The sequence below is a fragment of the Streptopelia decaocto genome, assembly GCF_964273445.1.
Source record: "Streptopelia decaocto genome assembly, chromosome: Z".
Lineage (NCBI taxonomy): Eukaryota > Metazoa > Chordata > Aves > Columbiformes > Columbidae > Streptopelia > Streptopelia decaocto.
The window spans coordinates 15,995,299-16,020,165 of record NC_138657.1 but is presented as its reverse complement, the minus strand read 5'-3'; the positions used below and the strand labels follow the sequence as shown (position 1 = coordinate 16,020,165).

The 24,867-nt window shown below is 47.6% G+C and overlaps 2 protein-coding genes across 12 annotated transcripts in view; both read left to right on the top strand.

Annotated features, from left to right (window-relative positions):
- Positions 1-8,508, top strand: part of DGKQ (diacylglycerol kinase theta) — a 103,409-nt gene extending 94,901 nt beyond the window's left edge. The window contains exon 23 of the mRNA XM_082074432.1: positions 1,136-8,508. Coding sequence (XP_081930558.1) covers positions 1,136-1,234 — 99 coding nt within the window. The 3' untranslated portion in view covers positions 1,235-8,508. The remainder of the gene's footprint in view (positions 1-1,135) is intronic.
- A 10,879-nt stretch (positions 8,509-19,387) lies between these two features.
- TDRD7 (tudor domain containing 7) overlaps positions 19,388-24,867 on the top strand; it is a 52,274-nt gene continuing 46,794 nt past the window's right edge. For 4 of the 11 annotated variants that reach the window (XR_014186157.1, XR_014186158.1, XR_014186159.1 and 1 more), the window contains exons 1-2: positions 19,493-22,383; positions 22,879-23,100. Coding sequence is in view for 6 of the 11 variants with exons in the window: in XM_082074368.1 (XP_081930494.1) it covers positions 22,258-22,383; positions 22,879-23,100 (348 nt within the window). In the remaining 5 variants the exon portion in view is untranslated. Of the gene's footprint in view, positions 22,384-22,878; positions 23,101-24,867 lie in introns of all 11 variants that reach the window. The other 7 variants (XR_014186160.1, XR_014186161.1, XM_082074369.1 and 4 more) reach the window with 5 other exon arrangements.

The following is a 24,867-nucleotide window of genomic DNA, read 5'->3' as shown; positions in this document are numbered from 1 at the left end:
GAACCACGGGAGGAAAATACACCCGCGAGGGTTAATTTTACACGTGCTCATATTGAGCACGGAAAGTACGCGTGCAAATGTGCACGGAAAGTAAATACACTCGCGATCCTGTGAGGAGAAGTTTCACTCACAGCCGTGGCAGCACGGCAAGCGGAGTCTCCATCCCGGCGCGGGGTGGGGCTCGGCGGCAGCCTCGCGCTCGTGCTCCAACAGACCCGCGACAATGGGCGGAGTCTCGACGAGAGTCCCGTTTTTATTGGCTGATCAGATCTGACTGGCATTCCAGAAGCTTCTCTGCACCCCCACACTGTCTGTGGGTGCCCCTGAAGCCTCCAAACATCCCCCACACTGGCCACAGGTGCCCAGTGGCTCAGTGGCACCTCGGCACTCCCTTCTCCTAACGGCCCTGGCCAGGGTGCTCTGGGGCCAAACAAAAGCAGCTGTGAGCCTCGAGCAGCAGAGAGAGGGAGATGTGTCTACTCCTTCCATGATGAAGGAGGGAGGAGGAGAGAGGGGGGTTTGCATCCTGCCACAGTAACCATTTTGCAGTAGTTGATGCTGGTGTGCACCAGTCTACACATTTGTCTGCTACCTTAAGGTTGCTTTCTTAACTCACAGAAATTTGTTGCTACAGGCAATGCTGGAGAATAGGTAGCCCCACCAGAAGGGCTACCAGAACAGTGGCTCTTGCAGAGGAAAAATGGGTGAAAAAGAGGCTCATACCTCAAAAATTTTGGAATATGTTAAACTTTGTTCTTTTCCTGAGAGAAAGATGGGAAAAGAAAAAGACCAAACCTAACTTGTCCTTCCAGTGACAAATATTTCTATCTTTCTATCAGGTTAGTGACTAATAGCGTTATCTGTATATTATGTGTGCGTATGTACATGAGTATGTATGCACACACATATATATACATCTATATACACATACATACATGTGTATATATGTTTATGTAAAAAAAAAAAAACCAAACAGTTAACACTGTAGCTTTATAAGGATAGGTGCTTCAGATAGTTGGGTACTTCTGTTGCAGCTCCAGCATTTTACTTGTTTATTAGTTAGTTGCCTTAGATCTGCTTATAGGTGACTACAGATACTTTAATACTCACTTTCTTTTAAAACATTCCATTGTAGGTCCACATGTTGAAAAAATCCAAGCAGAAGCAGAAAAAAACTGGAAGCCTGAAAGAGATGAGAGTGGATGGCGTGTCAGTCTCTGAAGGAGGACGCTGAGTGAAGGCCTGCGCTCAGCAGCGATGCAGCACACCCGCTACCGAGATAGTTCAGTAAAACCGAGTGCAGACAGCTGGTGAAGAGGGTTATGAGTGTGCCTTTCATTACATTTTGATAGTACTGGGTTCTACTTCATTTTTCAAAGATAGTGCCTCATTGTTACAAATAACTATTACGTACCACTTGTCTTCTCCAAAATGTTTACTTTGGGTTGATTTTCCGTAAACCGTTTTCCAGTTTTTCGTGTATATAGAAACTGAGGCCAAACAGAGATTCCAAAATGCTGAGATTCGTGCATCTGCTTTCACAAAGACTCTTCTCCTCCTCCCAGCTTTTTTTTTTAAGAAAATAATTCCATATATAAATTTTGGTGCATTGTTCCATAAGTGAAAATGTGTTCCTTAAAATTACTGCTCACAGTAGCCTACCAACCAAAAAAAGGCAAAGACATGAGCTGCCGAGAACTCCTTAGATCAGTCCAAATAGCACGACTGAAAGAGTACTACTGTAAAGAGAAAAATAGAAAACACAGGAGAGGTTATTTCTATAAAAGGAGCCCTGTGCACTGTGAAGAGAGAAAGTACTAGATAGCTGAGTCAAAATATTTCAGAGAGGTTACTTCAGCAGTATTTGGACAGTATGAATGAAGGGGAAACAGCTTGTAGAGCAAGTTGTCAGCTGCAGCTTAGTTTCTCCTGTATTATTCAGTAAAAGCCTATTTCAACGCATTTGAATTTCAGCAGCTACCAGTCTAACATAAAAAAGGAACAAGAATACCTGAGGCAGTATTACATTATGCTGATCATTTTCTATCATTGAAACCATTATCTTTGACACCAGCCTTTTCTTCTTAACTTGTGCAGCTTAATTTTCATTAATTTTTCACAGTTGGATTGTAATTTAACAGCATGCTCAAAGACTAAAAGAATAATCACTAATTACAGTAAGAGAAGTACCATTTAGTGTTCACTTAAGTAAATTAGCACAGTCATATGTTAGAGCTGAACTGAAGTGCAGCGTAGCTTCCCTGAGGAGCCTTAGGAGGTGTTGAAGCCTGTAGTGTGCATGTAACATTCTGTAGGCTTCAGATAACTGGGAATGCGATAGCTGCCACAAAAACGCACTAACCTGACCAGCCTTCTCAAGCCCTTGGGTGAGTGCTTGTATCAGGTGTGTCCCCAGGGACACAGTGACTGTCTTTTCTCACTTGGATGAGTGTGTGCTCTGTAGAGGCTGTTCCTCTGTCAGCTCCTGTGAGACCAGTTTCACATCTCTGTGCTCACCCATCTGCTGAAGATGTGGGGATCCGGTACTTCCCTTACAGCTTCCTGCCAGGCGCTGGAGCAGACGTGCTGGTCCTGCCACACACTACGTCTGCTGCCCATGGCCATAGTTGGTCTTCACTCACATCTCTGCTTGCTCTGATCTCACTGCTGTTCTCCAATGGCTGAACCTTTCACTTCAGATGAACATCACACACAAGAGGCCCACTGAGCCAGCTGTGGTGCAGGGGGCCGCATGGTTTTGCCACTTGTATGCATCTGCTGGCTGCAGCTGCTTAAGCTGTGTTGGACAGAGCCCGCTTAGCAGCCACTGGGCTTACTTTGCCCACTATTGCACGGTAATACTGAATTCAGCTGTATATGACATGCATTCATCACTCAAGTGGCAGCTTTAGGAGCATTCCTCCTGCCAGTGTGTCTAGAAAAACACCTCCAGCTGCTTCAGGGGACTTCAGTGTAACCTTGAAATACACAAAAGCCATTTTGTGTTGAAGCCAATTGTGTGCTGAGGCAGCTCTTGCTGGCTCTTGTTGATCAGTCTGTACTCTAAGCACTGTGCCAGCTTCAGCAATATCTCATCATTACCTGTGCTTTCTATTTTCGAGTGAGTTCCTAGTGCTCTGGTAGAGATGCATGTGGAGGACTGAATCATGTTTTCAGTGAAGCCTGTTACTATTTTTTAAATTGTTCATTTAATTTTAGAGGCGTTCTTCAGGTACCACCACATGAACTACAACTTACCTTTTTATTCAATCTGCAAACTACACTCCTACTATGAAGAAGACAGTGTGTGGATAGTACCGAGCTAAAATCGTCTCCTGATCATTAAGCGCAAGGTTGTCTCCGTTTCAGAACCTGGGTATGAAGGATCAGCTGGAGCTCCTCTGGCATCCTGGTACCAGCATTACAAGTAGGAAGGGTGAAGTGTTGTATTTCAGGGTGGGCCCTCTCAGGATGAAGCCCACAAATTAGAGAGGAAACCTGAAACAGACTGCTGCTTGTAATTGTCCAGGAAGCCAGAGAAACTGCTTTGTGTCCTCGGGGCAGCAGAAAGAATGCATGGTCTACTTTCTAATTGCTGACTCAGTAGTGGAGAGCAAAACTTGACTTCTTATTACAGAAAACATGCGTAAGCTTTAAGACTGACTGTCTTCTACAGCCCAAGTAAATAAACCTGTCATACTGTTTTTCCAGACATATATCACCCTGCAGCTGACAGTGTTTCATGTTCTTGGCTCATAATGGCTTGGCTGTCTCTCCCTATTGCTCAATATCTGTTATCTGAAGTACTAGCCACAGTATTTTAATCAGAGGGCCCCATACTGTGGCATATAGTTCCAAGGGGATTTTCCATCCCTGGAATCCTGCAGGAGCCTGTCTCAGGGTAGTGCTGTGGTAGCATGATGACACAGCTACGAGTGTGATCTCCCAGCTGCCGGAGGGGATCCTGGTGGAGGACAGTTAGGCTTGGAGTTTTCTTTTTTCTTTCCCTTTTCGTTTCCAGTAACCAGCTCCCACATGTTGTCTGGGTACGTTAGTGTCGCACTGGAATGAAAATGTATGGTAAGAAAAACACACTTGACACTTAAGTTCTCTCTCATCAAGTCCTTCTTAATGTGTTCCTTTTAAAAGAAGGCACTCACCATTTAACCTCTCTATTAAGGTGTTCCCATTTCTGGTACTATATTATTTTTTTCTGACATTTTCATCATACAGAGTATCTGAGAAGGCTTAGTATTTTCTTCTATAGTATGTAAGACTTCCTTGAAGAGAGGAGATAACTCTCTGCAGTTAAGACAAAACATTTTGACTTAGCCTTTACATTTAAGAAAGCAATGCAGTATAATTTACATGATAGTGGGCAGATAAATGATTCTCTGAGTCTTTAAGTAGCACTGCCTGAGAACCTAGTGGTCACACAGCCAAGTGCTTTAATACAATAACAAGTGTAGGGGAAGAGGCTCCGTTCTGTCTAGACACGTGTTAATCAACATCACAGACACAGGACACAGGGACCATAATCTAGAGAGGGAGGAAATGCAGGCTTATTGTTACCCTGAGCACACTCATCATCATCATCTCTCTGCTGCCCTGCCTATTTACCCTGCCTACAAACCACGCAGGCGCAGGTAGCACAGCAAGCATCCCCGCAGCTCCACTGCTGAGACGTGCTCCTGACCTTTTGCTAGTGTCCCACGAGGCTTTGCCAGCATGGGGGAGAGAAGAGTCCTGAAAATCGTGGTGCATTTCACATACCCACTATTGCAGACACAAGAAGGTGGTCAGTTGGTTAAAATCTGTTTGGCTGGGTGAACACATTACCTCTGTCTTCAGTTAGGAGAACTGAAATTCAAAGGCTCATCCCTGAGACACAGGTGCTACTTCAGAAAATTTGCTGCTTCTTCCCCCATGGCTTTTACACTTGATTTGTATAGTTTAAATTGCTGATGTTTTCATTGCATTGATTGAAAGAGTTATTTTGCCAAAACTTCTTGTTTATTTATATGTGTGTGTGCACATGTATGTGTATACATACCTATGCACACAACCTTTAAAAACAGTCCATATTGTGTTTCCTTTCACAGTGCCTACTTGTACAGGTTTTGCTGTGTTACAGCATCCTGACAGCACTCACTTCTGGATCTTTGTCTCACCAGCTTTGGACAGGACACAGAGCTTGTATGTATTTCTAGTGGACATGTGCTTTCCAACAAGACATGATGGCAATATAGCGAAAGCACAACTGTGTTTAGAGTACAGTCTCTGCACATGTACAATTTGAGCTCTTCTTTCTCTTTTTAGATTTTAGTCAAGTCTGTGTGTCTAAAATCAATGACAATGGCTATTGTAGCATTTTAAAAACTAGAAGAAGCTGTAGCATAGTCCACTGCAAGACTTCAATAAGGAGCAAAACTAAGTGAACTGTTATAGACAATTGTTCATTAATCTTCACAGTTACCCTCTTCCAAGTATTGTACAGATGGCATTTCTTCAAAAAGCAAATAATGTACTTGTTTTGAATATCGGCTGTTTGGAATTGCTAAGCATTTACGCGTGCATATGACTCTGCGGCACAGTCATTATCAAATACAGCATCATTTTGTGGGAGCAGAAGGTAAGATGAGCTGTTGTGACACTTACGGACTTATGTTGAACACACAACATGTTCAGCTGCACAGGTATTTCAGTCTGCGCTCGTACCTGTTCTTACAACCTTCATACTAATTGCGCATTTTTCTGCCTTCCTGCCCTTTGAGCCCACCTTTCTACTGAAACTGTTAACAAAGGCAAGAGTATGTGGTGGTGAATATGTGTGGTGAGTGGGGGAATGGAATCCTGCTCTAAAACACTGCTGGGGCTATTGGGCTTAGACTGTTCATTAATCTCTACTTCAGCTGTTTAACAGCTATGCAGCAAAGACTCAGCAGCTGCTGAACTACCTTGGATTCATGGTGACAGTGTTGCCTCATTTTGAGGCTTTGACCTTGTATGCACCAGTATGTGTATCACTTCATATACTTTTTGCACTTAACATAAAATGCAGGTTGGATAGGCTTAGGTTGTGGCAACATTGCAGTGTTTGTACTTTTTTTTTGTAAATATGGGGATGATTCTACAGATACAAAGATGCACTTTCTGGTAATGATAAAACAAGTTTGTAGAATGCAACTGTTTAGGAGTTCCTCTGACTGCAGCATTCCTTAATCTCCATCCATCTCTAGTTCTGTGTTCTGGAAAGTCTGCTTGGGAATGAGAGATGGTATCTTCCTCCCATTGCAGTATGTATTTATAGCTGACTGACTGAAAGTTCATATGTATTTTTAAACAATTACAAATTGGCTGCTAAGATTTAGGTTTATTAGACTGATTTTATAATGCATAAAAGTAATGTTAAAGTTTTATTTATAATGTCAACACTTACTGATTTGACACTTGGCTTGTAGGAGAGATCCAACTCAAAGCCTTTGTTCCTTTTGCTATTTAATGGTTTGGTTTTTGTTGGGTTTTTTTTTTTGTTTGTATTTTTATTTTTACAGTGTAGCCATTGTATGTATGGAATGCAGTGAAATGAATGCAAATTACTAACCTTAATCTGCAATTAGACCAGGATTTTCAGTGTTTACAGGACAGTGACTATTGATTGTAAACCCATACATGTCAGGCGAAACAGTGCACTCTTTCCATGTTTTGGAAGCATTGTTTCTGCTTCCCATGTCAATTAATGAAATAGCTGCCTTTTGTTTTAGATTCCTGGTTATGACCCTTTGGAGAGATTTAAATGTGGATGGTGATTTTTCTGCCATGATCTCATAGGACAGAATTTCTACTGATACAAGTGTTGTATTCAACATGTTTTTGAAAGATTGACTTTATTTTTTGTGAAGGTAATTTATGAGAATATTTTATAAGCAGACTAGTGTTGGTGAAAATGTTGGTCTGAAGTCTTGAAATACATGTGTGTAGATATTTAAGATGTATCCCAAACCAAAGTATTTTTTAATAGGGCACTGTTACTACTGATAGTAGTTATCCCTCTGAGCTCTCCTAACAACACACCCATTTAACATGTCACTGTGCACAGCTCAAGTGTGATTTGGGAGATGACTTTGATTCCAGAAGATGTGGCTTCATGTATATTGTGTGTATCCCATAGTACACCTCTGGCAGCAACTTCTAATACAAAATCTGGTGTAGAAGGCAGAGTTTTTCCCTCATACAAATTACTGTCAGTTAAAGAGCAGAGAGCCTGCCCTTGCACTTGAGTGCAGGAATGTTCCAAGTCTGGTGACTGATGGGCTCTTACAGTCCCCTCCACTGTCCACAGGGTGAGTCCCATGTCAGTCCTTCTGCTTTCTGAAGGAAGGAAGGTGCAAATCAATGTGCCTGTGTCAAGCAGTTAACAGCTTGCCTCGCCATGGCATCCCTTTCTTTGTGCTGCTGATCTTGCCGAATTGGGTAGCAAGAGGTGCTTGAAGAATTACTGAGTATTTATTGTGTAATTTTAGGTGCTTATAAAGCCTTCACTGCTATTTTAAAGCAAAATTTTGGGGATCTGTAGCATAGCAATAGCTGTATAACTCACGCTTTCTGAACATGCCAAAAGCAAGTTATCCTTGGCATAGTTTAATTAGCAATGGTGTAGATAATAGCAATCAATACCTTGAAGCTGCAAGTTCTGATTATTGGAAGGGAGCAACTCCGCTTTGAATGCAAAGCATCACAGAGTTTGTAATTCACTATAAATTTCCATGTCCCTCCTACTTATGGGCCATCCATGACATTTTAACTCTTCTCAAACTATTGCTTAACTATTGCTTAAATAATTGTGGTTTTCACCTCTGGTTATTTAAATCATCCAATATCAAACAGTTTTATGAAATGCTAATTTAATATCAAGATACTTTAAGATGTCTTATAGCATTTCTTGTGAATGTTCTAATACATTGGTAATAAATCCTCTTGGCCCAACAAGCTAAGGTAAGCTGACCGTTGAACAGCTTAGTTATTGTCTAATGTTTATTCTTTGTGCATCTGCCTAATAATTCTCAGAATAAAAGCCTAAATACAAGCATTGAAGTGGTTGAAAACTGTTTCCACTTTGTGTGCCTCAAACCAGTAATGAATTATCACACATTTACTTGTGGATTGGTCTCAGAAACAGGCTTCTAATAATGTGACTTGTTTCTAAATGTCTGCCTTGCAAATCACTATGCTGTGGTAACTTGTCTACAAGTAACATACCTAGTGTACTAACTGGTTTAAAAAAAAGATAATTTATAAAAGATGGACTTTTATTATTTAAACATCTGTTTGTCCTTCGGTTATGTTCTTAGAACAATTCTGTATATATTTTGCAATATGTGTTTTGTGTTTAATTTGATTGTACATTTTGCACTTATTTGACATTCTGTATTCTAAGTATTATTTACAAGTTCCAGAGTTCTATAACTAGAATTTGTCTGTGAAAAATACAACATCTCTTCTACCCTGGATATTTGTGGAGTAGTCATGCTTTAAAAAAAAATAATTAAATACACTTCTGCAAAGAGAAACATAGTTTCAGCTAGGCACTACTTTTATAGGTACTGTGTAGCCTTGCTGTTTGAGATGTGGTCACGCTTCATGAGAGGGTGGCTGTGTTGTAGCGGTGTTATTTCATAGGTTTTAGTTTCTAGGATGACACCTACACACTGTAAGTTTGACTCCTGCAACATTCAAGCACTTTTAGAACCCTTATTTCTGTGGGTAGCACTTACTCTAACTGGTAAAATCTTTCTGTGATAGCACCATAGTGTGTTAAGCACTTCTGTTTTGTGAGTTACTTCAATGATGGTCCAGATTTTCCAAGATGTTTTTTTGCAATTGCTTGCTCTATTTGCACTCCTTAGCAAACGCATGACCTGGTGTTGTCAGGCTGTGGAGAACAAGCCCATTGTGTAGCCCCATTGTACTTGGCTTGGGTGAGCAGTGGTGGATGTGGTCTGCACAACCCAGGGGCAAGATGCCAGAGACCTTGGCCTGGAGGGAGTCAGCTGGGGCAAGAGGAAGGGCTGTCGGGGGAGCAGAACCCAGCTGGAAACTGCCCTGCTGTGGGTGGACAGCCCACCCCCCCCGGAGGCCAAGACCCATCTGCTCCTGGCCTGCTTCATGGTTGATGGGATCCATCAGCTTGACACCTCCACTTGGGATGCCCCTGCTGCAGTGACCTTTCCGCCCCACTCTGTTCAACAACTGATTGCAGAACAGGGAAGGGCTTGTTTTAGCCCTAGTATCTCAGGGTGAACCTTATTGTTCCTTGCTGAGCTGCAAATCAGCAGCTCTAGAACACCTACAACCACATTTTTAAAACATATATAGAAAAACCTCAGTTCAGGACTACTATTCTGGGAAAAGAGGAGTAGCAAACAAAATACTTATCTTCATGTAGAGGGGAAAAAACAAACACAAGAAAAAACAACCAACCCACAAAACACACAACTCTGAAGTTGATTTAACCATGCTTTATGCTTACTAGCTTGCCTTAAAAATGGAAGAAAAATTGCCCTGTGTTAACTGGGGAAAATGAAGTAGCGTTTTCTGCTTACTCTTTCTTCAGGTCCTAGTGGTGTTGTGGCACACTAAAACAAACTGCTCTTCACATTGTGTGTGCTTCTTTTCAACCTTCACACGTTGCAACCTAGCACATATTTCAAATATCCAGTTACAGGAGCCAGTCAGGCTGTCCAGTGGCTAAAATACATGTACCTGGAGGATGTGGGAAATCTCTCTGGGTGGTGAAGTCTTTTCAAATGCTGCGTACTAACTTAATATGGGGCCCTTGTAATAAGAGTGGTGTCAGGGTGGGTGTCAGAAAACACACCCAGAAAAACTGCACATAGACAGCACCTCACCCTAGACTGGGAAATGGGGCAGAGACAAGCTCTGTCACCTTCAGAGCTTCCCTCAGCCAGTTTGTGCTGTGAATGCTCTGCTACTCTCACAGGAAGTGCTGGCAGCACTGCTAGATCAGTGGCCCTGAGTCTGTGCTGGCCACCTGTGAGGCTGGTGTGAGCCCAGGATTTCTGCGGATGCTGCTCACACCCCTGCTCATTTGGGCACTGCTTTGAGGTCAGACCTCCTAGCTCAAAGTAGCTTTCCCTCCTCCAATTCTCAAAGCACAAGCAACTACAGCAGCTCTGGGGACACAAAACATGCTCAGCAGCAAGGGCATCAGCTGTGGATGGATCTTGCCAGTCCTGCTTGAAATTGGCCACACTGAAACAAATTAATCCAGTCACAAAGGCCACTACACAACCTTGCACCAAAGGTATTGCTCCCACATCTCTCTGTTACAACAAGACAGCTTGGCATTCTCTCCTCTGCTGCAGCAGCCTCCTCTACAAAACATGGAGCAGAGGTGCTAGCAACCATCTCCTACGACTCTCAGTGTCATATACCACAGTCCCCACAGCGGTACCCTGATATTTCCTGTCCCAACGCAAGTTCTGTATGCTGAGGGGGCTGTCTGACAGAGTCTCAGCAGATCTGCAACAAAGGTGTGGAAACAGACCTCACCTAGGGGATGCCACAGCTGAAGAGCCTCCATGAGCCCCGTTACAGGAGAGGAAACTGCTTCAGTTGAACAGGAGACGAGGTTTTTTTCTGCACTTTTCCACCTCAGCTTCCCAACATTTGACTCCTGCTGATACCTCAATCCTTCTCCTAAACCTTCATGAGCCATCCCCTTCCCATGACTCCTTGTTACTCCTATGTTGCTCCTCTGTACAATGGCTTGCCATATTTGCTCTTCTCTAGAAACATTTTAATAGTTTTTTCAGGTTTCTTTGGGTTATAAGTGAACATTGTATTTTTTTAAATCTCTTTAAATTTGTAACTGTGGTGTGTCAGCAGCTCTGGTCATAAACTTTAAACCATAGCCTGCTAAAACCTGTCCAAAGTCTCAGTCACATCTGCCTGTTAGAGGGAGCGGCCTTGTTTTCTGTTAATTATAAATATCTTCCCAGGAGTCTGACAATTTTTATGCTGAGTGTTGGCACAAAACAAAGCAGTGTCATTAAAGTATCACATTAGTAAAACAGGGGCCTTAGTTCTGGCAACTCTTTTTTATATACAAACAAGGCCATTTGCTGCTGGGCACATCTTTATGATTTTGCTGTCTAGTTAACTGTACTCAATGTTCAACTGGAGGTTGCTGCCCTCTTGCTTTCTGATGGAAAATAGCAAAACCCTCCTCTGATTAAGTAAAGTCTTCCAGGAAGCCCTCCTCAGCAACTGCATGCGCTATTGCTGTGGGTTAAAAATTATTTTAAGAGAAACTGTGTACTATAGTTATGCAAAGATGCTTGTGGTATAACTGTTTTTTCATGTAGGAAAAAAAAGCTTGTTCTATTTTTTCTAAAGTCATCTTCCTCTGAAATTATCATCAGTTTTGGGATGAAAAAAAGGCAGTAAGGTAGGGTGTTGAGGGCACAGGTTTCTGAGGCTGCTCTCCCAGTGTCTACAGAGGTTTCTTTGATGGTCCCTCTGCTGTGTTCTCCATGTTGGCTTCTCCATCCCCACCACGGGGTGTTTCCCAGATACCCAGTGCCTGTGCTGGGAGCAGCAGTTGTGTCATGACATGATGCAGCATCAAGAGCATGTCGTGGACTTCTGATCACTCTCCAAAAAGAAAGTGGGTGCTAGGGCTGCACCTCAGTGGAAACAGATGAGCCTTGTCCCACAGTTGCATCCTCAAATGCTGCTGCCTTGTCATGCCCCTGCCAAGGACTGTTGCTGCTGAAGAGTTTGTCACCAGTGGGTCTTGCTGAGTCTCGTTGGGTAGCGAGGTGGTCCAGCCCCAGAGGAGCATGCAGTGATGCTGGGAGGAGGAGCAGCAAGGTGTGGGGTGTTACTCTGCAGGTGCCATTCCCCCCTGGAGGGGAACATACCTGTAGAGGAAGCATTTTCAAGCTGTGCGCTGGGGGTGGCCCACCTGTCCCCAGCAGCCCCACAGAAGAAGGGCACAGGGACATAATCACCTGCAGTGGAAATGTTGGCACAAGGAGTTCACCTCTCTGAAATCTGCCGGCAAAGGGACACAGGACAGCCCAAGGCACAGGTCCCATGGTGCTGGGCTTGAGGTAGGCTGGGGGAACCATGTCTCACAGTGTCAGCGGGGCCAGGCCCCACAGCACCCAGCACAGGGGATCATGGCATTTCACACCATGAGGGCCAAGCCCCAGTGCTCAGCAGTGGGGAACAAAGCCCAGCACTGCTCCAGGGCCAGGTCCCGGTGTGCCAAGAGTAGGGGCAGCCTTGGTAGCAAAGGCCTGCGTGCCTTCAAGAGTAAGACTCGTAGCTCTCCTATTCAAGTAGGTGCTTGAAATTCAGACCCCACCATGGCTAAAGGCCAGGCCCTGTGGCACTGTGCACAGGGGCATGGTGGTGGACAGCGATGGCACGACCTCAAGAGAGACACCATGGGCCTCAGCTTGGAGGGAAGTGAGGAGCAAAGACCTCAGCACTCCTAGGGTCAGGCCCCTGGGTGCACAGGCATGGGGAAGCTGGTGGAGCAGGGTCTGCATGGTCTGAGGGCTTGGTCCCACAGTGCTTGGCTCAAGGGAGGGCTAAGGTAGAAAGTCCTGCAGAATGAATATCTCCTGGACAGCTGGAAAGCTTGGCCCTTCTGTTGTCTGCGCAGCAGCCTCCTCAACAAAACAGAGCACAGAGCTGGTGACGTGATTCTCCACTGCAACTCCACCCAGCTTACTCGGGAGCAGAAGAACAGGGTCAGCTTAGTCCACACTCATGTGGTTGGGAGCTGGGATGCACACAGGCCCATCTCAAGGCTCCCCGCTGTTGCTGAGGCCCCAGCCTCCCTCCCCTCATCTGCCCCACGCAGAACTTCTCTCCTCCCCGACCTCTACCCCCAAACCCTCCACTCCTCACACGGCCACTGCAGGCTCCTCCATCTTCCTCACTGCTCTTAACACTGCTCTCCTCTCGCCCACCTCAGCTTCACAGCTGTGGGCTCCTGCTGCCATCACCACCTGCCTCTTTGCTCCCCCAAGTTTCTGCCTGGGCACAGCCACACAGCTGCTGCTACAACCACAGCCCCACTGCCCATGGACACCAGGAGTGTCTCCTGCCCTCGACAGGAGCCTTGCCCCAGAGCAAAGCCCCAGCAGATCCACCCGGCAGCCCCAAGGCTGTCTCCCCATCCCTGGTGCGCCTCCCCCTCCACCAGCACGCCAGGGAACTTCCCAAAAGCACAACCAGCAGAGCACGGCCATTGCAAAGGGCACTTTGCCGGCAGCGGGGTGGTTATGAGACAGCGCTACCAGCCATCAGTGAAAGGCTGCGCTCGCGGGCACAAAAGCTGAAGCGGATGCTGCTCTCACCAGCGCTCTGAGCACATCCTCACCTCCCCTCTGGCACCCAGGCCTGACACACACGGGACTCACGCAGGTGACAGGGGCTGCAGGTGCCTGGTTTCTGGGGGTTATTCCAGAAAGAGCAGGCCCCACGGCAGGATTAAGCCCTCACTCTGCTCCATGCCGCTTCACAGCTATGCCGCCATGGAAGCGGCAGCCGCTGCCATCTCCCTTCAATGCCAGGCTGACTGCTAAGCCAGCCCAGTGACCTGCAGAGGATTACCACCACAATCACAGCTCCAGCGGACTGAGCGCAGCCACAATGAGGGAACAGCAAACGCTTTCTCCCCACCATCAGCTGATGGCCCAGGGCGGCTGAAAACAACACAGAAAGAGAAGTGATGGGGCAGCAGACGGGTAAGCCACCTGGATTAGACAGGCTCAAAGGCGGCTGAAAACCAGCACATACCGCTAACCCAGCAAAACTGCAGCTCCGGCCCTCATCTCCCTTCACCCAAACACAGTGGGGCAGCTGCTGGGGCCGAGCATGTCGAGAAGAGCCACAAACACTGACGCTGCAGCAGAGAAGGCAGGCAAGAGGTAAACAGCAGCTGCCTGCAGACAGTCACGGCCCTGAACACGCAGCCTGTCACCTCCACACAAACCTCCTTCTGCTTCCTATTGCACTGGCCACAGCAGCTCCCGCCTGGGTCCAGGAAGCAGCAACATCACCACACAGCTTTGGTGTGACAGCTTTGGCCCCACTGGAGAACAGCCTGGTTTCACATTCCCATCCCAGAGGCCCAGCATCTCACTTTATAACACTGTCCTGCTTCCTTCAATCGCAAACCAACACAACAGACTCCACAGGCTGGCCACCTCAGAGAGGTTCATAGCCCTTGGGCATGTCCTAACCTCTCCATGCCAACTCTTAGGTGCTCCCCTGATAGGTTAACGCTTTTTCTGAAGCCAGGCAAAGGGGAGGGTCTGAATCTGCCTTTTACATTTGTTTAATTACATTTTATTCATATTTAATTGTTACATTAGCTCAATAAAGACACGTTTATCCACTTTATACCTTTGCATTTACAATTATAAATATTGAATGCATGTGACTCTATCAGTATATACATAATTAATTTATCTATGTATAAATCAAAATGCCAAAATGCAATAGATGCCTTTATACATATCTGTCTAGCTATGTACAGATTGTATGCATTGTATATAAATGTATGTATTTTTATATCTGAACACTTCCTGGTACAAAGGAAACAGGGTTTGTGACACTGAACAGAATGGCAACTCATAATGGTGGCAGAAACCTGCCAGAAAGGGCTCTTGCCTCGGATGGCAGGGCAGCACAGGAGGTGGTTTCAAGGCAGGGTCAGAGCTACCTGAAACCCTCCTGCTTACCTCAGCTCACAACCTGGGACCAGCCCTGCTCTCAAAGCCTTGCTGCATGCAGGGTCAGTTTCAACACTGAGCACGTTTATGTACATGAACATCTTGTCTTCACCCCCCAGCAACTAACGCAGAACACAAGCAGAATCAGTGGTTCCCTTTTTACGGGAAATCACCCTGGGCGACACACCAGGTCCGAAAGGAAGACAAATCCTGACACTCAGCACATTGCAGATGCTGCACCACATGTTTCAGCCTGCGCACAGACACTAACACCATCTCTACCATCCCACATCCAAGTTCATGACGGCCCAACCCAGGTGCCGGGCAAGGACACACAGCATCACGTCCTGTTCTTCACCGTTCCTCAAACTGTTTTACTTTGCGCATACACAGCACTTTACAAACCTGACCGTGTCTCTGTGTGTGCACACATATGTACACACACAGGTACCCCCACACACCTACACCTATACACACAGCGCTGCACAGACCAGTCTTTACACACGCCTGGTTCCTTACCCCAGCAATTCCTGCCCTTGGGGGTTCCGTGTGTTTCACGGACTGATCTGGAACAACCTCTACCACGGCCACCTTCACCTCAGCCCCAGCTCAACTATGGACCACAGCGTTCCTGTCCCCAGGAGGAGAAGCACATATTGAACACGTGCAAGAAAAAACCTCCAGACGGCAATGGGCAGCAGCCATGCTGGGCATTCAAATCCTTCCCTCTTCCCTTCAGAGACTTACGGGCTGGTGAACAGAGCTTCACAGCATGCCCCCAAAGAGTGAGAGGATGTGTTGGTCACCTACCAGAAGAAAAAGACCAAGGAAGTCCTTATCTCTTCAACCCATTCTTTGTGAGGATGTCACGTGTTGGACAAATGTGTAGGTCTCAACTTGTTATTAAAGCTTCAATCATAAAAAGCATTCAATGTCCTCTTCTGCACCCGCCTGTGAATTGCTCCATGCTGAGATGGTCAGGGAATCTCACAAATGCTGCAGCACTATGGGAAATTGGGCAACTAGTACAGCACTGTCACTGACAGCAGTTTTCAATACCTGCACTGCAGTAGGTGCAGTTTTCAGTCCTGTGTGCTTCTGAGGTCCAAGGGAAATGGTTAATGTATATTACTAGAAGCTACATAAGTGCTATATATTTTAATGCTAAATGTTTGCTGTTTGTCCAACAGCCATGGTGGGCTTAGGGGGCTGGAAGAAGAAGCTTCTCACACAGTTGCGTCAAGTGCCTTTCTCATAGGAGAAACTTCCTAACAGGCCCGATGCTGGTGGTGTACCTGATTACCAAGGCACATAAGGTCAGTGTTGTGAAACTCGTTTGTCTGGCTTTTTGTCTCACAATCCCGGAAGTGCAAGCCTGCAAGAGACTTTGCCTTGGGTGAGCACATCCATTCACCTGCTCAGACTGGCAGAGGGACAGCAGCTGCCTTTGCAAACCAAACCCTGCCTTAACCTTTGTGCATTTATTGACTTTTTGGTGTATTTACTGAGAATGTGCAAGCCTTTTAAAATTCTGGGCAAATACAGAACAACCTGTGTAGTAAGGGCTCAATATTACTCAACACAGTGAGATCTCCCCCAGGCTTCCACAGCTCATCAGCTGCCTACACAGGCCTAAACAACACAGTGAGTGTAACAAAATTATTCTAGGCAGGCAGTGGTCTCTGTCTGCTCCTTGTATGAGGCTCAGTCTGCAGCAAGCCACGTTGCATAAACTTGCACAAACAGACGGGTGCCCAGAGATCAGTATAGTGAGAGAGCTCATCAAGCTGTCCCTGTCCAGCCCTAACTCTACCAGCTGCCAGACCATGGTTCAGACCAGGTTGAAGGCAAGCTGTCCCAGCTCTGTGGCTCACTCATCAGCAGCTGAGAAATGTCCAGGGGCAAATTCTTGAACTGCCTTTCAGGTCTTCAGGTTTGCATGCTGCAAGCATCCTCAGCAGTCTGCCCAGGTTACACTCCATCTTGTGGTCATCTCACAGCAAAGCATTCAGAACAGGTGGTGAAAGCGTTAAGCTTCTACTCTATGCCCAGGGCTTCACTACGATTACTGTGCAGACAGGCCTTGAAGGAACAGAAGAGCATTATTTCACATTTAAGAAACATAACCCTTTCCCTCTTTCCCTAAGATTTTGTTTGGACTTGAGGACCAAGTTGCACTAAGCATATATGGACACGGGGGAAGTCTTGACTGGACATATTAAAAGTAGAGTTGAGCTGCACCCTGCAGATACCTAGTTCAGGCCAATTTCTATCCACAGACATTTTGAGGAGCACATGAGAAAGAAGCTTCTGGGGTGCAAGACGCAGACCTCTCACAATCTGGGGAAACAAGGAAATGGCTGCTCCCTCACTCTTTCCGGCACATGGGCCTCTCTATGTCTTTTGTCCCTGACTTCGTGCCCTGAGTGTCCAACATCCATCAGTGTGTTCCCTGACTCTCATCCTCTGGCCTTGCTTTGGCCACTGTTTCTTCCAGATTAGTAGTTTCTGTCTTTGTTCCTTCAGGTGCTCTTGCTGCAGTCCTTCTGCAGTATTGGAACTTGCTGGCCTTCCTCACAAGTTTCAAAGCCTTTTGGCTTTTTTGTGGCTTGCTAGCGAGCATCCTGACACTCTCCTCCACCCTTTCCTTTGGCTCTTCTGCCTGCTCATCTCTGTTTTCTGACCATCTTGCTGGCACTATGGATTTGATCCCATGCTCCTTCCCAGTGCTGAAGTTACAGCCACCTCTTGCCATGGTGTGAAGAAGCCTTGAAGCTGCTTGCCTTCCTCCTTCTGGGCAGCTGGGGACTCCAGGTGCACATTGCCTGCTCCTGCAGGAGCAGAGAAGGTTTGGCTGCAGGCCCTGGCACAGGTTCTAGGCATCCATGCTGCATGAGGACTGGGAAAAGATGGTTAAGTTAATGGAGGAGCTGCCTGGTGTGACTCACAAAGAAACAGCTGTATGTCCCCAGTAGCGGCCTGACTGTGCGGGTTGTATCTCCTTATCTTCATCAGGACAGTGAGCTTCAGGAGAGTTGGCAGCATCTCGTCAACATCAAAGAGGCTCTCAGTTCCCGCTGTAGTAAAAGGGCTGTGACCAGTTCAAGGACCCCTTGGCTATCCACCACACAGACACAGGGAAGGAATGCTCTGGGGAGGTAAGAAGAGGTTCCATGTCCTTGAGCCTTATGGGACAATAGTGGAGTGACTGACCACAACTGTTGCAAAATAAGCCAAACATTTCAATACCAGAACAAATCAGAAGATACCTGTTTCAGACAGAGCAAGCTAAGCATAAAGACCAGTTGTATAACTGTCTGTCTCTGTCTTAAGAGAAAGGCAGAATACAGGCATATAGTGAGAAGAGATGGGACACAGACCTCACATTGCAGACCCCACAGCAATAAACTCAAGCAGGCCAGGATAGGGAGTGTAAATGTGGCCATCCCAACAATAAGCACAAAAAAGTCAAAAGGAATGAACAAAGGACATCCCATATATCCCTTCCTGGCAACTGGGAACAGAGAGTGTTGTGAAAATAAGCATGTTTTAGAGACGAGTAACGAGATTCACAGCTATATTGTGATTCCACAGTATGCTGGAAATCCAGTAGTTTGTTAAATGTAATATGTATTTATACAGTAACTACTCCATCATTCTACTAAATTGAAAACACTTGTAAATACAAACAGCCTCAAATCACTAAACTTTGTACTGACCCTCCATCTGTGGAGATCTGAAAAAGCCTAGTCAGAGAACATTGGACTCCAAAGGGAAGCAGTCGCTGGAGGCTGTCACAGTTGTGCCAGAAGAAGGCTGCCACCATAGCTTGGTGGTAATGACTGGCAGCCCCCTTTGCAGGCACACCCCATCTGAGGTTCCGCAGCTCAGCCATGTGTTTGGAATACTGGACAACACAACCAAAGACAAGCCTGTGGGTTCTGACCGTTTCAAGTACACAGCATTGCTGGAGGTGCCCGTGCAGACCCGGAGCACGCGGAGCTCAGCAGCGGCCTGGCACAGCCCGGCCCACAGTGCATCCCGGATCCTGGCCTGGACAGGCCTCAGGGGATGCCCAAACACCCACCAGTCTCCAGACCCTCCTTGACACGGGGTACCCCTGTGCAGTGGTTTTGTACAGGTGCCAACTATAGAATTAAGTTCAGCAAATTTTTCAGTACTTAAAAATTGATGCAACTAATTGGATTAATTTAAAAGCTGTGTTCTCTGTAGAAGAGACACACTTAACTGCCCTTCTTCAGTCTCTCCCTCAAAAACGTGACTTCAGCAGCTGCCTTGTAGCAGGACGGAGGTTTCACCTCCCCCACGGGAGGAGGACACGGTGAACTGGGGCGGGGCGGGGCGGGGCGGAGGGTCCCCACCCCGGCAGCCCCAAGATGGCTCCGCCCGTCAGCCGCGCGGCCCCTGGGGCGGGTCCCGCGGGTTGGGCGGGGGGGGAGGGGGTGAGAGGGGGGTGGCTGATGCGCACGCGCGGCTGACCGGCTCTGGCGGGGCCGGAGCGGGCACGGCCGCGCGGCGCATGCGCGCGGGGTGGTGCGGGCGGGGGCGGGGGCGGGGCCGCTGGCGGTGGTTGGGCGGGGCGTGGCCGCGGCCGCTCACGGGCCGCGGGGCGAGCGGGCACCGTTGTTGCTCCCGCCGCCTGCAGCTGCCGGGGGCGTTCGGCTCGGCCCGGCCCGGCCCGGCCCGCGGCGGCGGCAGCGACAGCGGAAGCGGCTTTGGCTGGTGTCTGAAAGCCCCTGGGTTGAGGTGGTGGTAAGGAAGTAGCGGAGCCCTGCCGGGCTGGGGGGAGAGGCAGTGCGGAGGGCCAGGCTCTGGCTGTCAGCGGGAAACTGCTTCTCCTCGGCGGCAGCGACAGAGAAAGTGCCCCGGCTTCAGCGGTTTAGTGACGACTTTGTGCCTTCGGAGGGAACTTACGCTCCACAGGGTTGTGTTTGTAGTCTTGTGTGGCTGTTGGGGAGCTGATCCTTCTTAGCCGGGAAACTCTCCTCACTTCCTTTTTTAGTTAGCCGGAGCGATAATCCGCAGCACAGGGACCGGTTTACAACTGGAGGCTAGCAGTCTGTTTTAAGCATCTCGAAAAACGTTTCAGTTGTGGTGCCGGGAAGGCTGGTTTGAGCGATGCCCCGTGACTCACTCACAGGCTTCTCGGGCTGAGTTTCCTTGAAGTATCCTCCCTTGTGGAGGCACCGAGCTGCCGGGCTGGTGTCATCACTGCTGAATGACCTGGCCTTACAGCAACTGGCCACGAAAAAGAATTTCAAAAAAGCTTCAGAAGCCACTTGGATCTGTGTAGCTTTCTACTAGTATATCAGTGTGTTACTGTTGTCGTTGCTGTGTTGCGACTCTCCTGCATTACTGCTAGCTGTAGGGATGGGAGTGCGTTCAGGTGTAAGTGGAAGACTACCTTCAGTATAACCTTTGTACCCTGATATCTGTAATCTCGTTTAACTAAGTCAGCTGTCCTCATGACTGCTCCTCAAAATATAGCTGAGGAGGATATATTTTATGGTATTTTGTTTGCTACTTCTGTTCTAACTGAGTTCTTTAGTATTGGTGTACTACAGAGATAACTTGTGGTGGCGTGATGTCCCCCCACATCCCTGCCCCCTTTCTTTTGGCATTTAAATTTCCTGTTTTGAATCAGCTTTTGAAACTGCGTTCCCAGGTTATTCTTCCAGCCGTAATGGATATTGCATTAATTTTTCGGGAGCAGTAAGTTAAATTCAGGTAGTTCAGGTAAGAGGACTTCCAAGAGCCATATTAACAAGATAAGAATTTGGGTATATTATTTTTAAAAAATAGTAGAGAAAAAGATCCCATGTCTCTTGTATATAGGCAACTAGGAACACGATTGCAGACAAAACTGCATTTTTTCATGTACTTTTCAATGCTTGGATAGTTAGTTTTTTTATGATAGAAACTTTAAACCACTTATGCATTTTTCCGGTACATTATGTCTCCATAACCCTGGGTGGGTCCAAAGGAGATAAGGACTTCCTGGATCTCTTAGTTCTGGTAGGTGACCACCATGTCCTCTCACTCTTTGAGGGGCATGCTGTGAAGTTCATCAGCCCCTAAGTCTCTACAAGAAGGAGGGAGGGATCTCAATGCCCAGCGTGGCTGCTGCCCATTGCCGTCTGGAGGTTTTTTCTTGCACGTGTTCAATATGTGCTTCTCCTCCTGGGGACAGGAACGCTGTGGTCCATAGTTGAGCTGGGGCTGAGGTGAAGGTGGCCGTGGTAGAGGTTGTTCCAGATCAGTCCATGAAACACACGGAACCCCCAAGGGCAGGAATTGCTGGGGTAAGGAACCAGGCGTGTGTAAAGACTGGTCTGTGCAGCGCTGTGTGTATAGGTGTAGGTGTGTGGGGGTACCTGTGTGTGTACATATGTGTGCACACACAGAGACACGGTCAGGTTTGTAAAGTGCTGTGTGTGCACAAAGTAAAACAGTTTGAGGAACGGTGAAGAACAGGACGTGATGCTGTGTGTCCTTGCCCGGCACCTGGGTTGGGCCGTCATGAACTTGGATGTGGGATGGTAGAGATGGTGTTAGTGTCTGTGCGCAGGCTGAAACATGTGATGCAGCATCTGCAATGTGCTGAGTGTCAGGATTTGTCTTCCTTTCAGACCTGGTGTGTTGCCCAGGGTGATTTCCCCTAAAAGGGAAACAGCGGGGGGAGAGGAGCTGCTTCTGCAGGGAGCAGTACAGAATAACTTCACATGGTGTTCCACAAAGTGTTACTGTGGTTGCAGGCAGCTGCCAGGTGCTGCTGCCATTTGGAGAGAGCACCATGGAGATCCTCGCCTTTGTGTGCTTGGAGGTGAGGGATTCTCCTGTTGTGCCTTGAGCTACAGAGGCCTCAGGAGAGTGAGGTCACCTCTTCCTGAACCACTGACTCTGCTTGTGTTGCACGTTAGTTGCCAGGGGGTGAAGACAAAGTGTTCATGCACACAAGCGTGCTCAGTATTGGGACTCAATCCTGCATGCAGCACAGAATTTGAGAGCAGGGTTGGTCGTGGGTTGTGTGAGAGTTCTGTTCGGCTTCGGTCTGCAATGGTGGCAGGGAGGTTTCTCAGGCAAGACCACCTGTGTAGCAAGGGAGCATCTGTGAGAAGAACATTGGCCCAGAAGCACACTGGAGCTGCCAGGTGTTTCACGTGTGTGGCTGCCTGGCCCTGGAGAAGCTCTGAGTGTGCACAGGCCTGTGAGCTGAGGGGGGTGGGAGGGTTTCAGGTAGCTCTGATCCCACTTTGAAACCACCTCCTGTGCTGCCCTGTCATCCCTGGCAGGAGCCCTTGCTGGCAGGTGAGCCTTCTTCTGAAGTGTCCCGCTAGTGCTCTAACAGCCTGTGGCACTAGATCACTGGTGCTGTCAGAGATGAAGCACCAGACTGCTCGCACCTTTACCAGCAGCGCAGCGGCACACACGTTTCTCCGGATGGGGCAGTCACCTGGTGATGAGACAGGGCAGTGTTGGCGCTCCTGCTGTGTGCAGCCCCCACCTTGCAGAGAGCAGGTTTTGCTTCAGTTGGGTTTTCTCTCTGAAGAGGCATTTGTGGAGCGGAGACATCATGTGCCTGTGGGTAAGAGGCGGCACGGCCCGGGTGCATGCCGTTTCTGTGGTGGAGCCGACGGGTGCCCCATAAGTGCTGGCGTGGGGACTCAGGTTCACATGGTGTCACCATGGCATGCGAGTGGAGGGAGCACTGGGTGCCACATGGCGGTGGCAGGTCCCTGCCTCAGTTCAGGTGGGCATCAAGGCCCTGCTGGCGGCGATGGGGCCAGTTGCCTTGCAGCCCCATCCCTCTTCTGGGGGGATTGGCTGGCAGGGCCACCCTGTACATAGGGGTACTCTGTGCCATCAGCTGCTTTTTCCACAGTGTCATGCCCTATGATTACCACTCCCTGCCTGGCTGGCTGGACCAGGCCCCTGCAAGTGTATGCAGAACTATCAGGGTCTCCAAAGAAGAGCCACTGAACTGCTGAATCCTTGTTTGTTTGCGGAGGGAGGTTGAATAGATAAAGCCAGTATTTTCAACCTGCATGTATAATTTTTTTTTTTTTTTGGGGGGGTGCAGGGCATACAGGTGAAGATGCAGGAGCCTGAACTTATTGCAAAAACACTACGAGCTGTTCTTCATCCCTTTAAGAATGGCATACCTTTGTCAGAGCTTCAGAGTGAATACAGATCTCTGACTGGCGAGTGGATTCCCTTCAGGCAACTAGGACATGGCACACTGGAGGGCTACCTGGAGAGCATCCCAAGAGTGGTCAGAATGGAAGGGAACAAAATAGGAGAGGTAAGAATCAGTTACAGTTCAGAAATGGCTTTTGTGTTTGTAAAGTCTGCATGAATCGTAACTTTACTTCTGGCCCCTGTCTTAGCATGTCTAACTCTGGGGCAAATATTGGTGGGTTGTCCTGGGACCTTAGAGAAGGTTAACTTGTGTATGTTTTGATCATCTCTTCAGAATAGGGTTTAGCATCATCTTTTTCCTACAGCAGAACCATTGTGCATGCTGTTGCTTACAGGTCTGACAGTGCTTGCTTTAGGTTTAGCACTCTTTTTTGTCAGGAGCTGCAGTGCCACAGACCTGTAAAGACTTGCCAAGGTGAGGAAGACCCCATGTAAGTGAGGTGCCTTGATCCAAGAGTTGCAGTGCCTCAGCTTAGCAAGTGTGCAAGGGACAAGGAGTCAGTGCAGAGGTCAAGAAGAAAGTGGACCGATGTTCAGCAGATAATATTAGTGTGGTGCGAGAGCTTTCACTTATTCTTTGGCCTTGTTGCACTTGCCTGTGTCTCCTGGTGGCTGCCAACTTGGAAGCAGCTTGCCAGGACCACAGGCCACCTTATTGATGTGGCATTCCTGTTTTTGAGTCAGAACACATTCTCTTGATGGTTGGCATAGCTGTGTGACTTGTAGATCATCTGTTTGAGTGGAGAGCTTGAAGCCTTTCCCTCATTGGAGCCATATCTGGGTTCCTGAATTCTCTGTAGAATGGGAAACGTGAAAATTAGCCCATGTTTGACACAATGTATGCCTGTCACAGCACGTCTTGAGAGACAGGAGACAGCACTTAAGGCTGAGCTCCCTTGTTGGCCCAGCTAGATCAGGATGGCATCTGGGAACTCACAAGTAGGTCTATCTGGTTAGCTGTGAAGAGTGTGACCAGGAGTGTCCTGGGTTTTGTACTGATGTCTGGAAACGTGGCTGTTTCTAAGCAAGAGGTTCCTTTGGTGCATTTTTACAACTGTCGGAATTTGCCCTTCTACAGTAGATAACCAAGTTTGGGGTTCTTTTTCACTTGCTCTAAGCCTGCACTGGCCGCAGCTACACCTGTAACATGAATGCAGGTACGTCTGGGAACACTTGTGATGCTGCAATTTAATGCTTCCCCATGGTGGCTCTGGCAGATAGCCATCTGTTTCTAACTAGGGCCTTGCAGGGTGTAATCTGGTATCCTCCCGTTGCCTTGAGAGCCTTGCTTATCCTCTAATACGACCTGCTGAGAGCCTTGTGGACTCTTGGATAGCACTAGAGGCGGTGCCTTCCCTGTGGCAGCTGTAAGGAGAGTGAAATGTGGCTTTGGGAGGTGGAAGAGGACAAAGCTGCTAAACAGGAGCCTTGAGGTAGTTGAGCAGGACTTGCTTTGGTTTGGGTTTGCCAACTATGCTCTGCATGACTGAAGCAACTGACAGGAAACACCCTGTGAACACCTGGGAAGCAGGAAAGACACAAAGACAGAGCCCACACTGCTGTTTTATGACCCTCCTGTTGCTGCTGTCCGGAGTGTCCTCTGGGCAGACATTGAGCAGAGTGTGACAAGTGTGGTTATGCACAGGTGCAGGCTGATAACTACCTGGGGCTGCTTCTGCATGCTTTCATGATACCAGTATAACACTTTGTTCTCCATTCATGTCTCTCTAGAATATTTGAGCTCCATTATGAGACCATAGCTTACAGTCTACACAAGCATGCTGCAAGAGCATGCAGTCATCCAGTCTCTCTTCCTGACTCTGGGAGTATTCTGTTCTCCAAAAAGACTGCCAAAACCCCTCACCTTCCT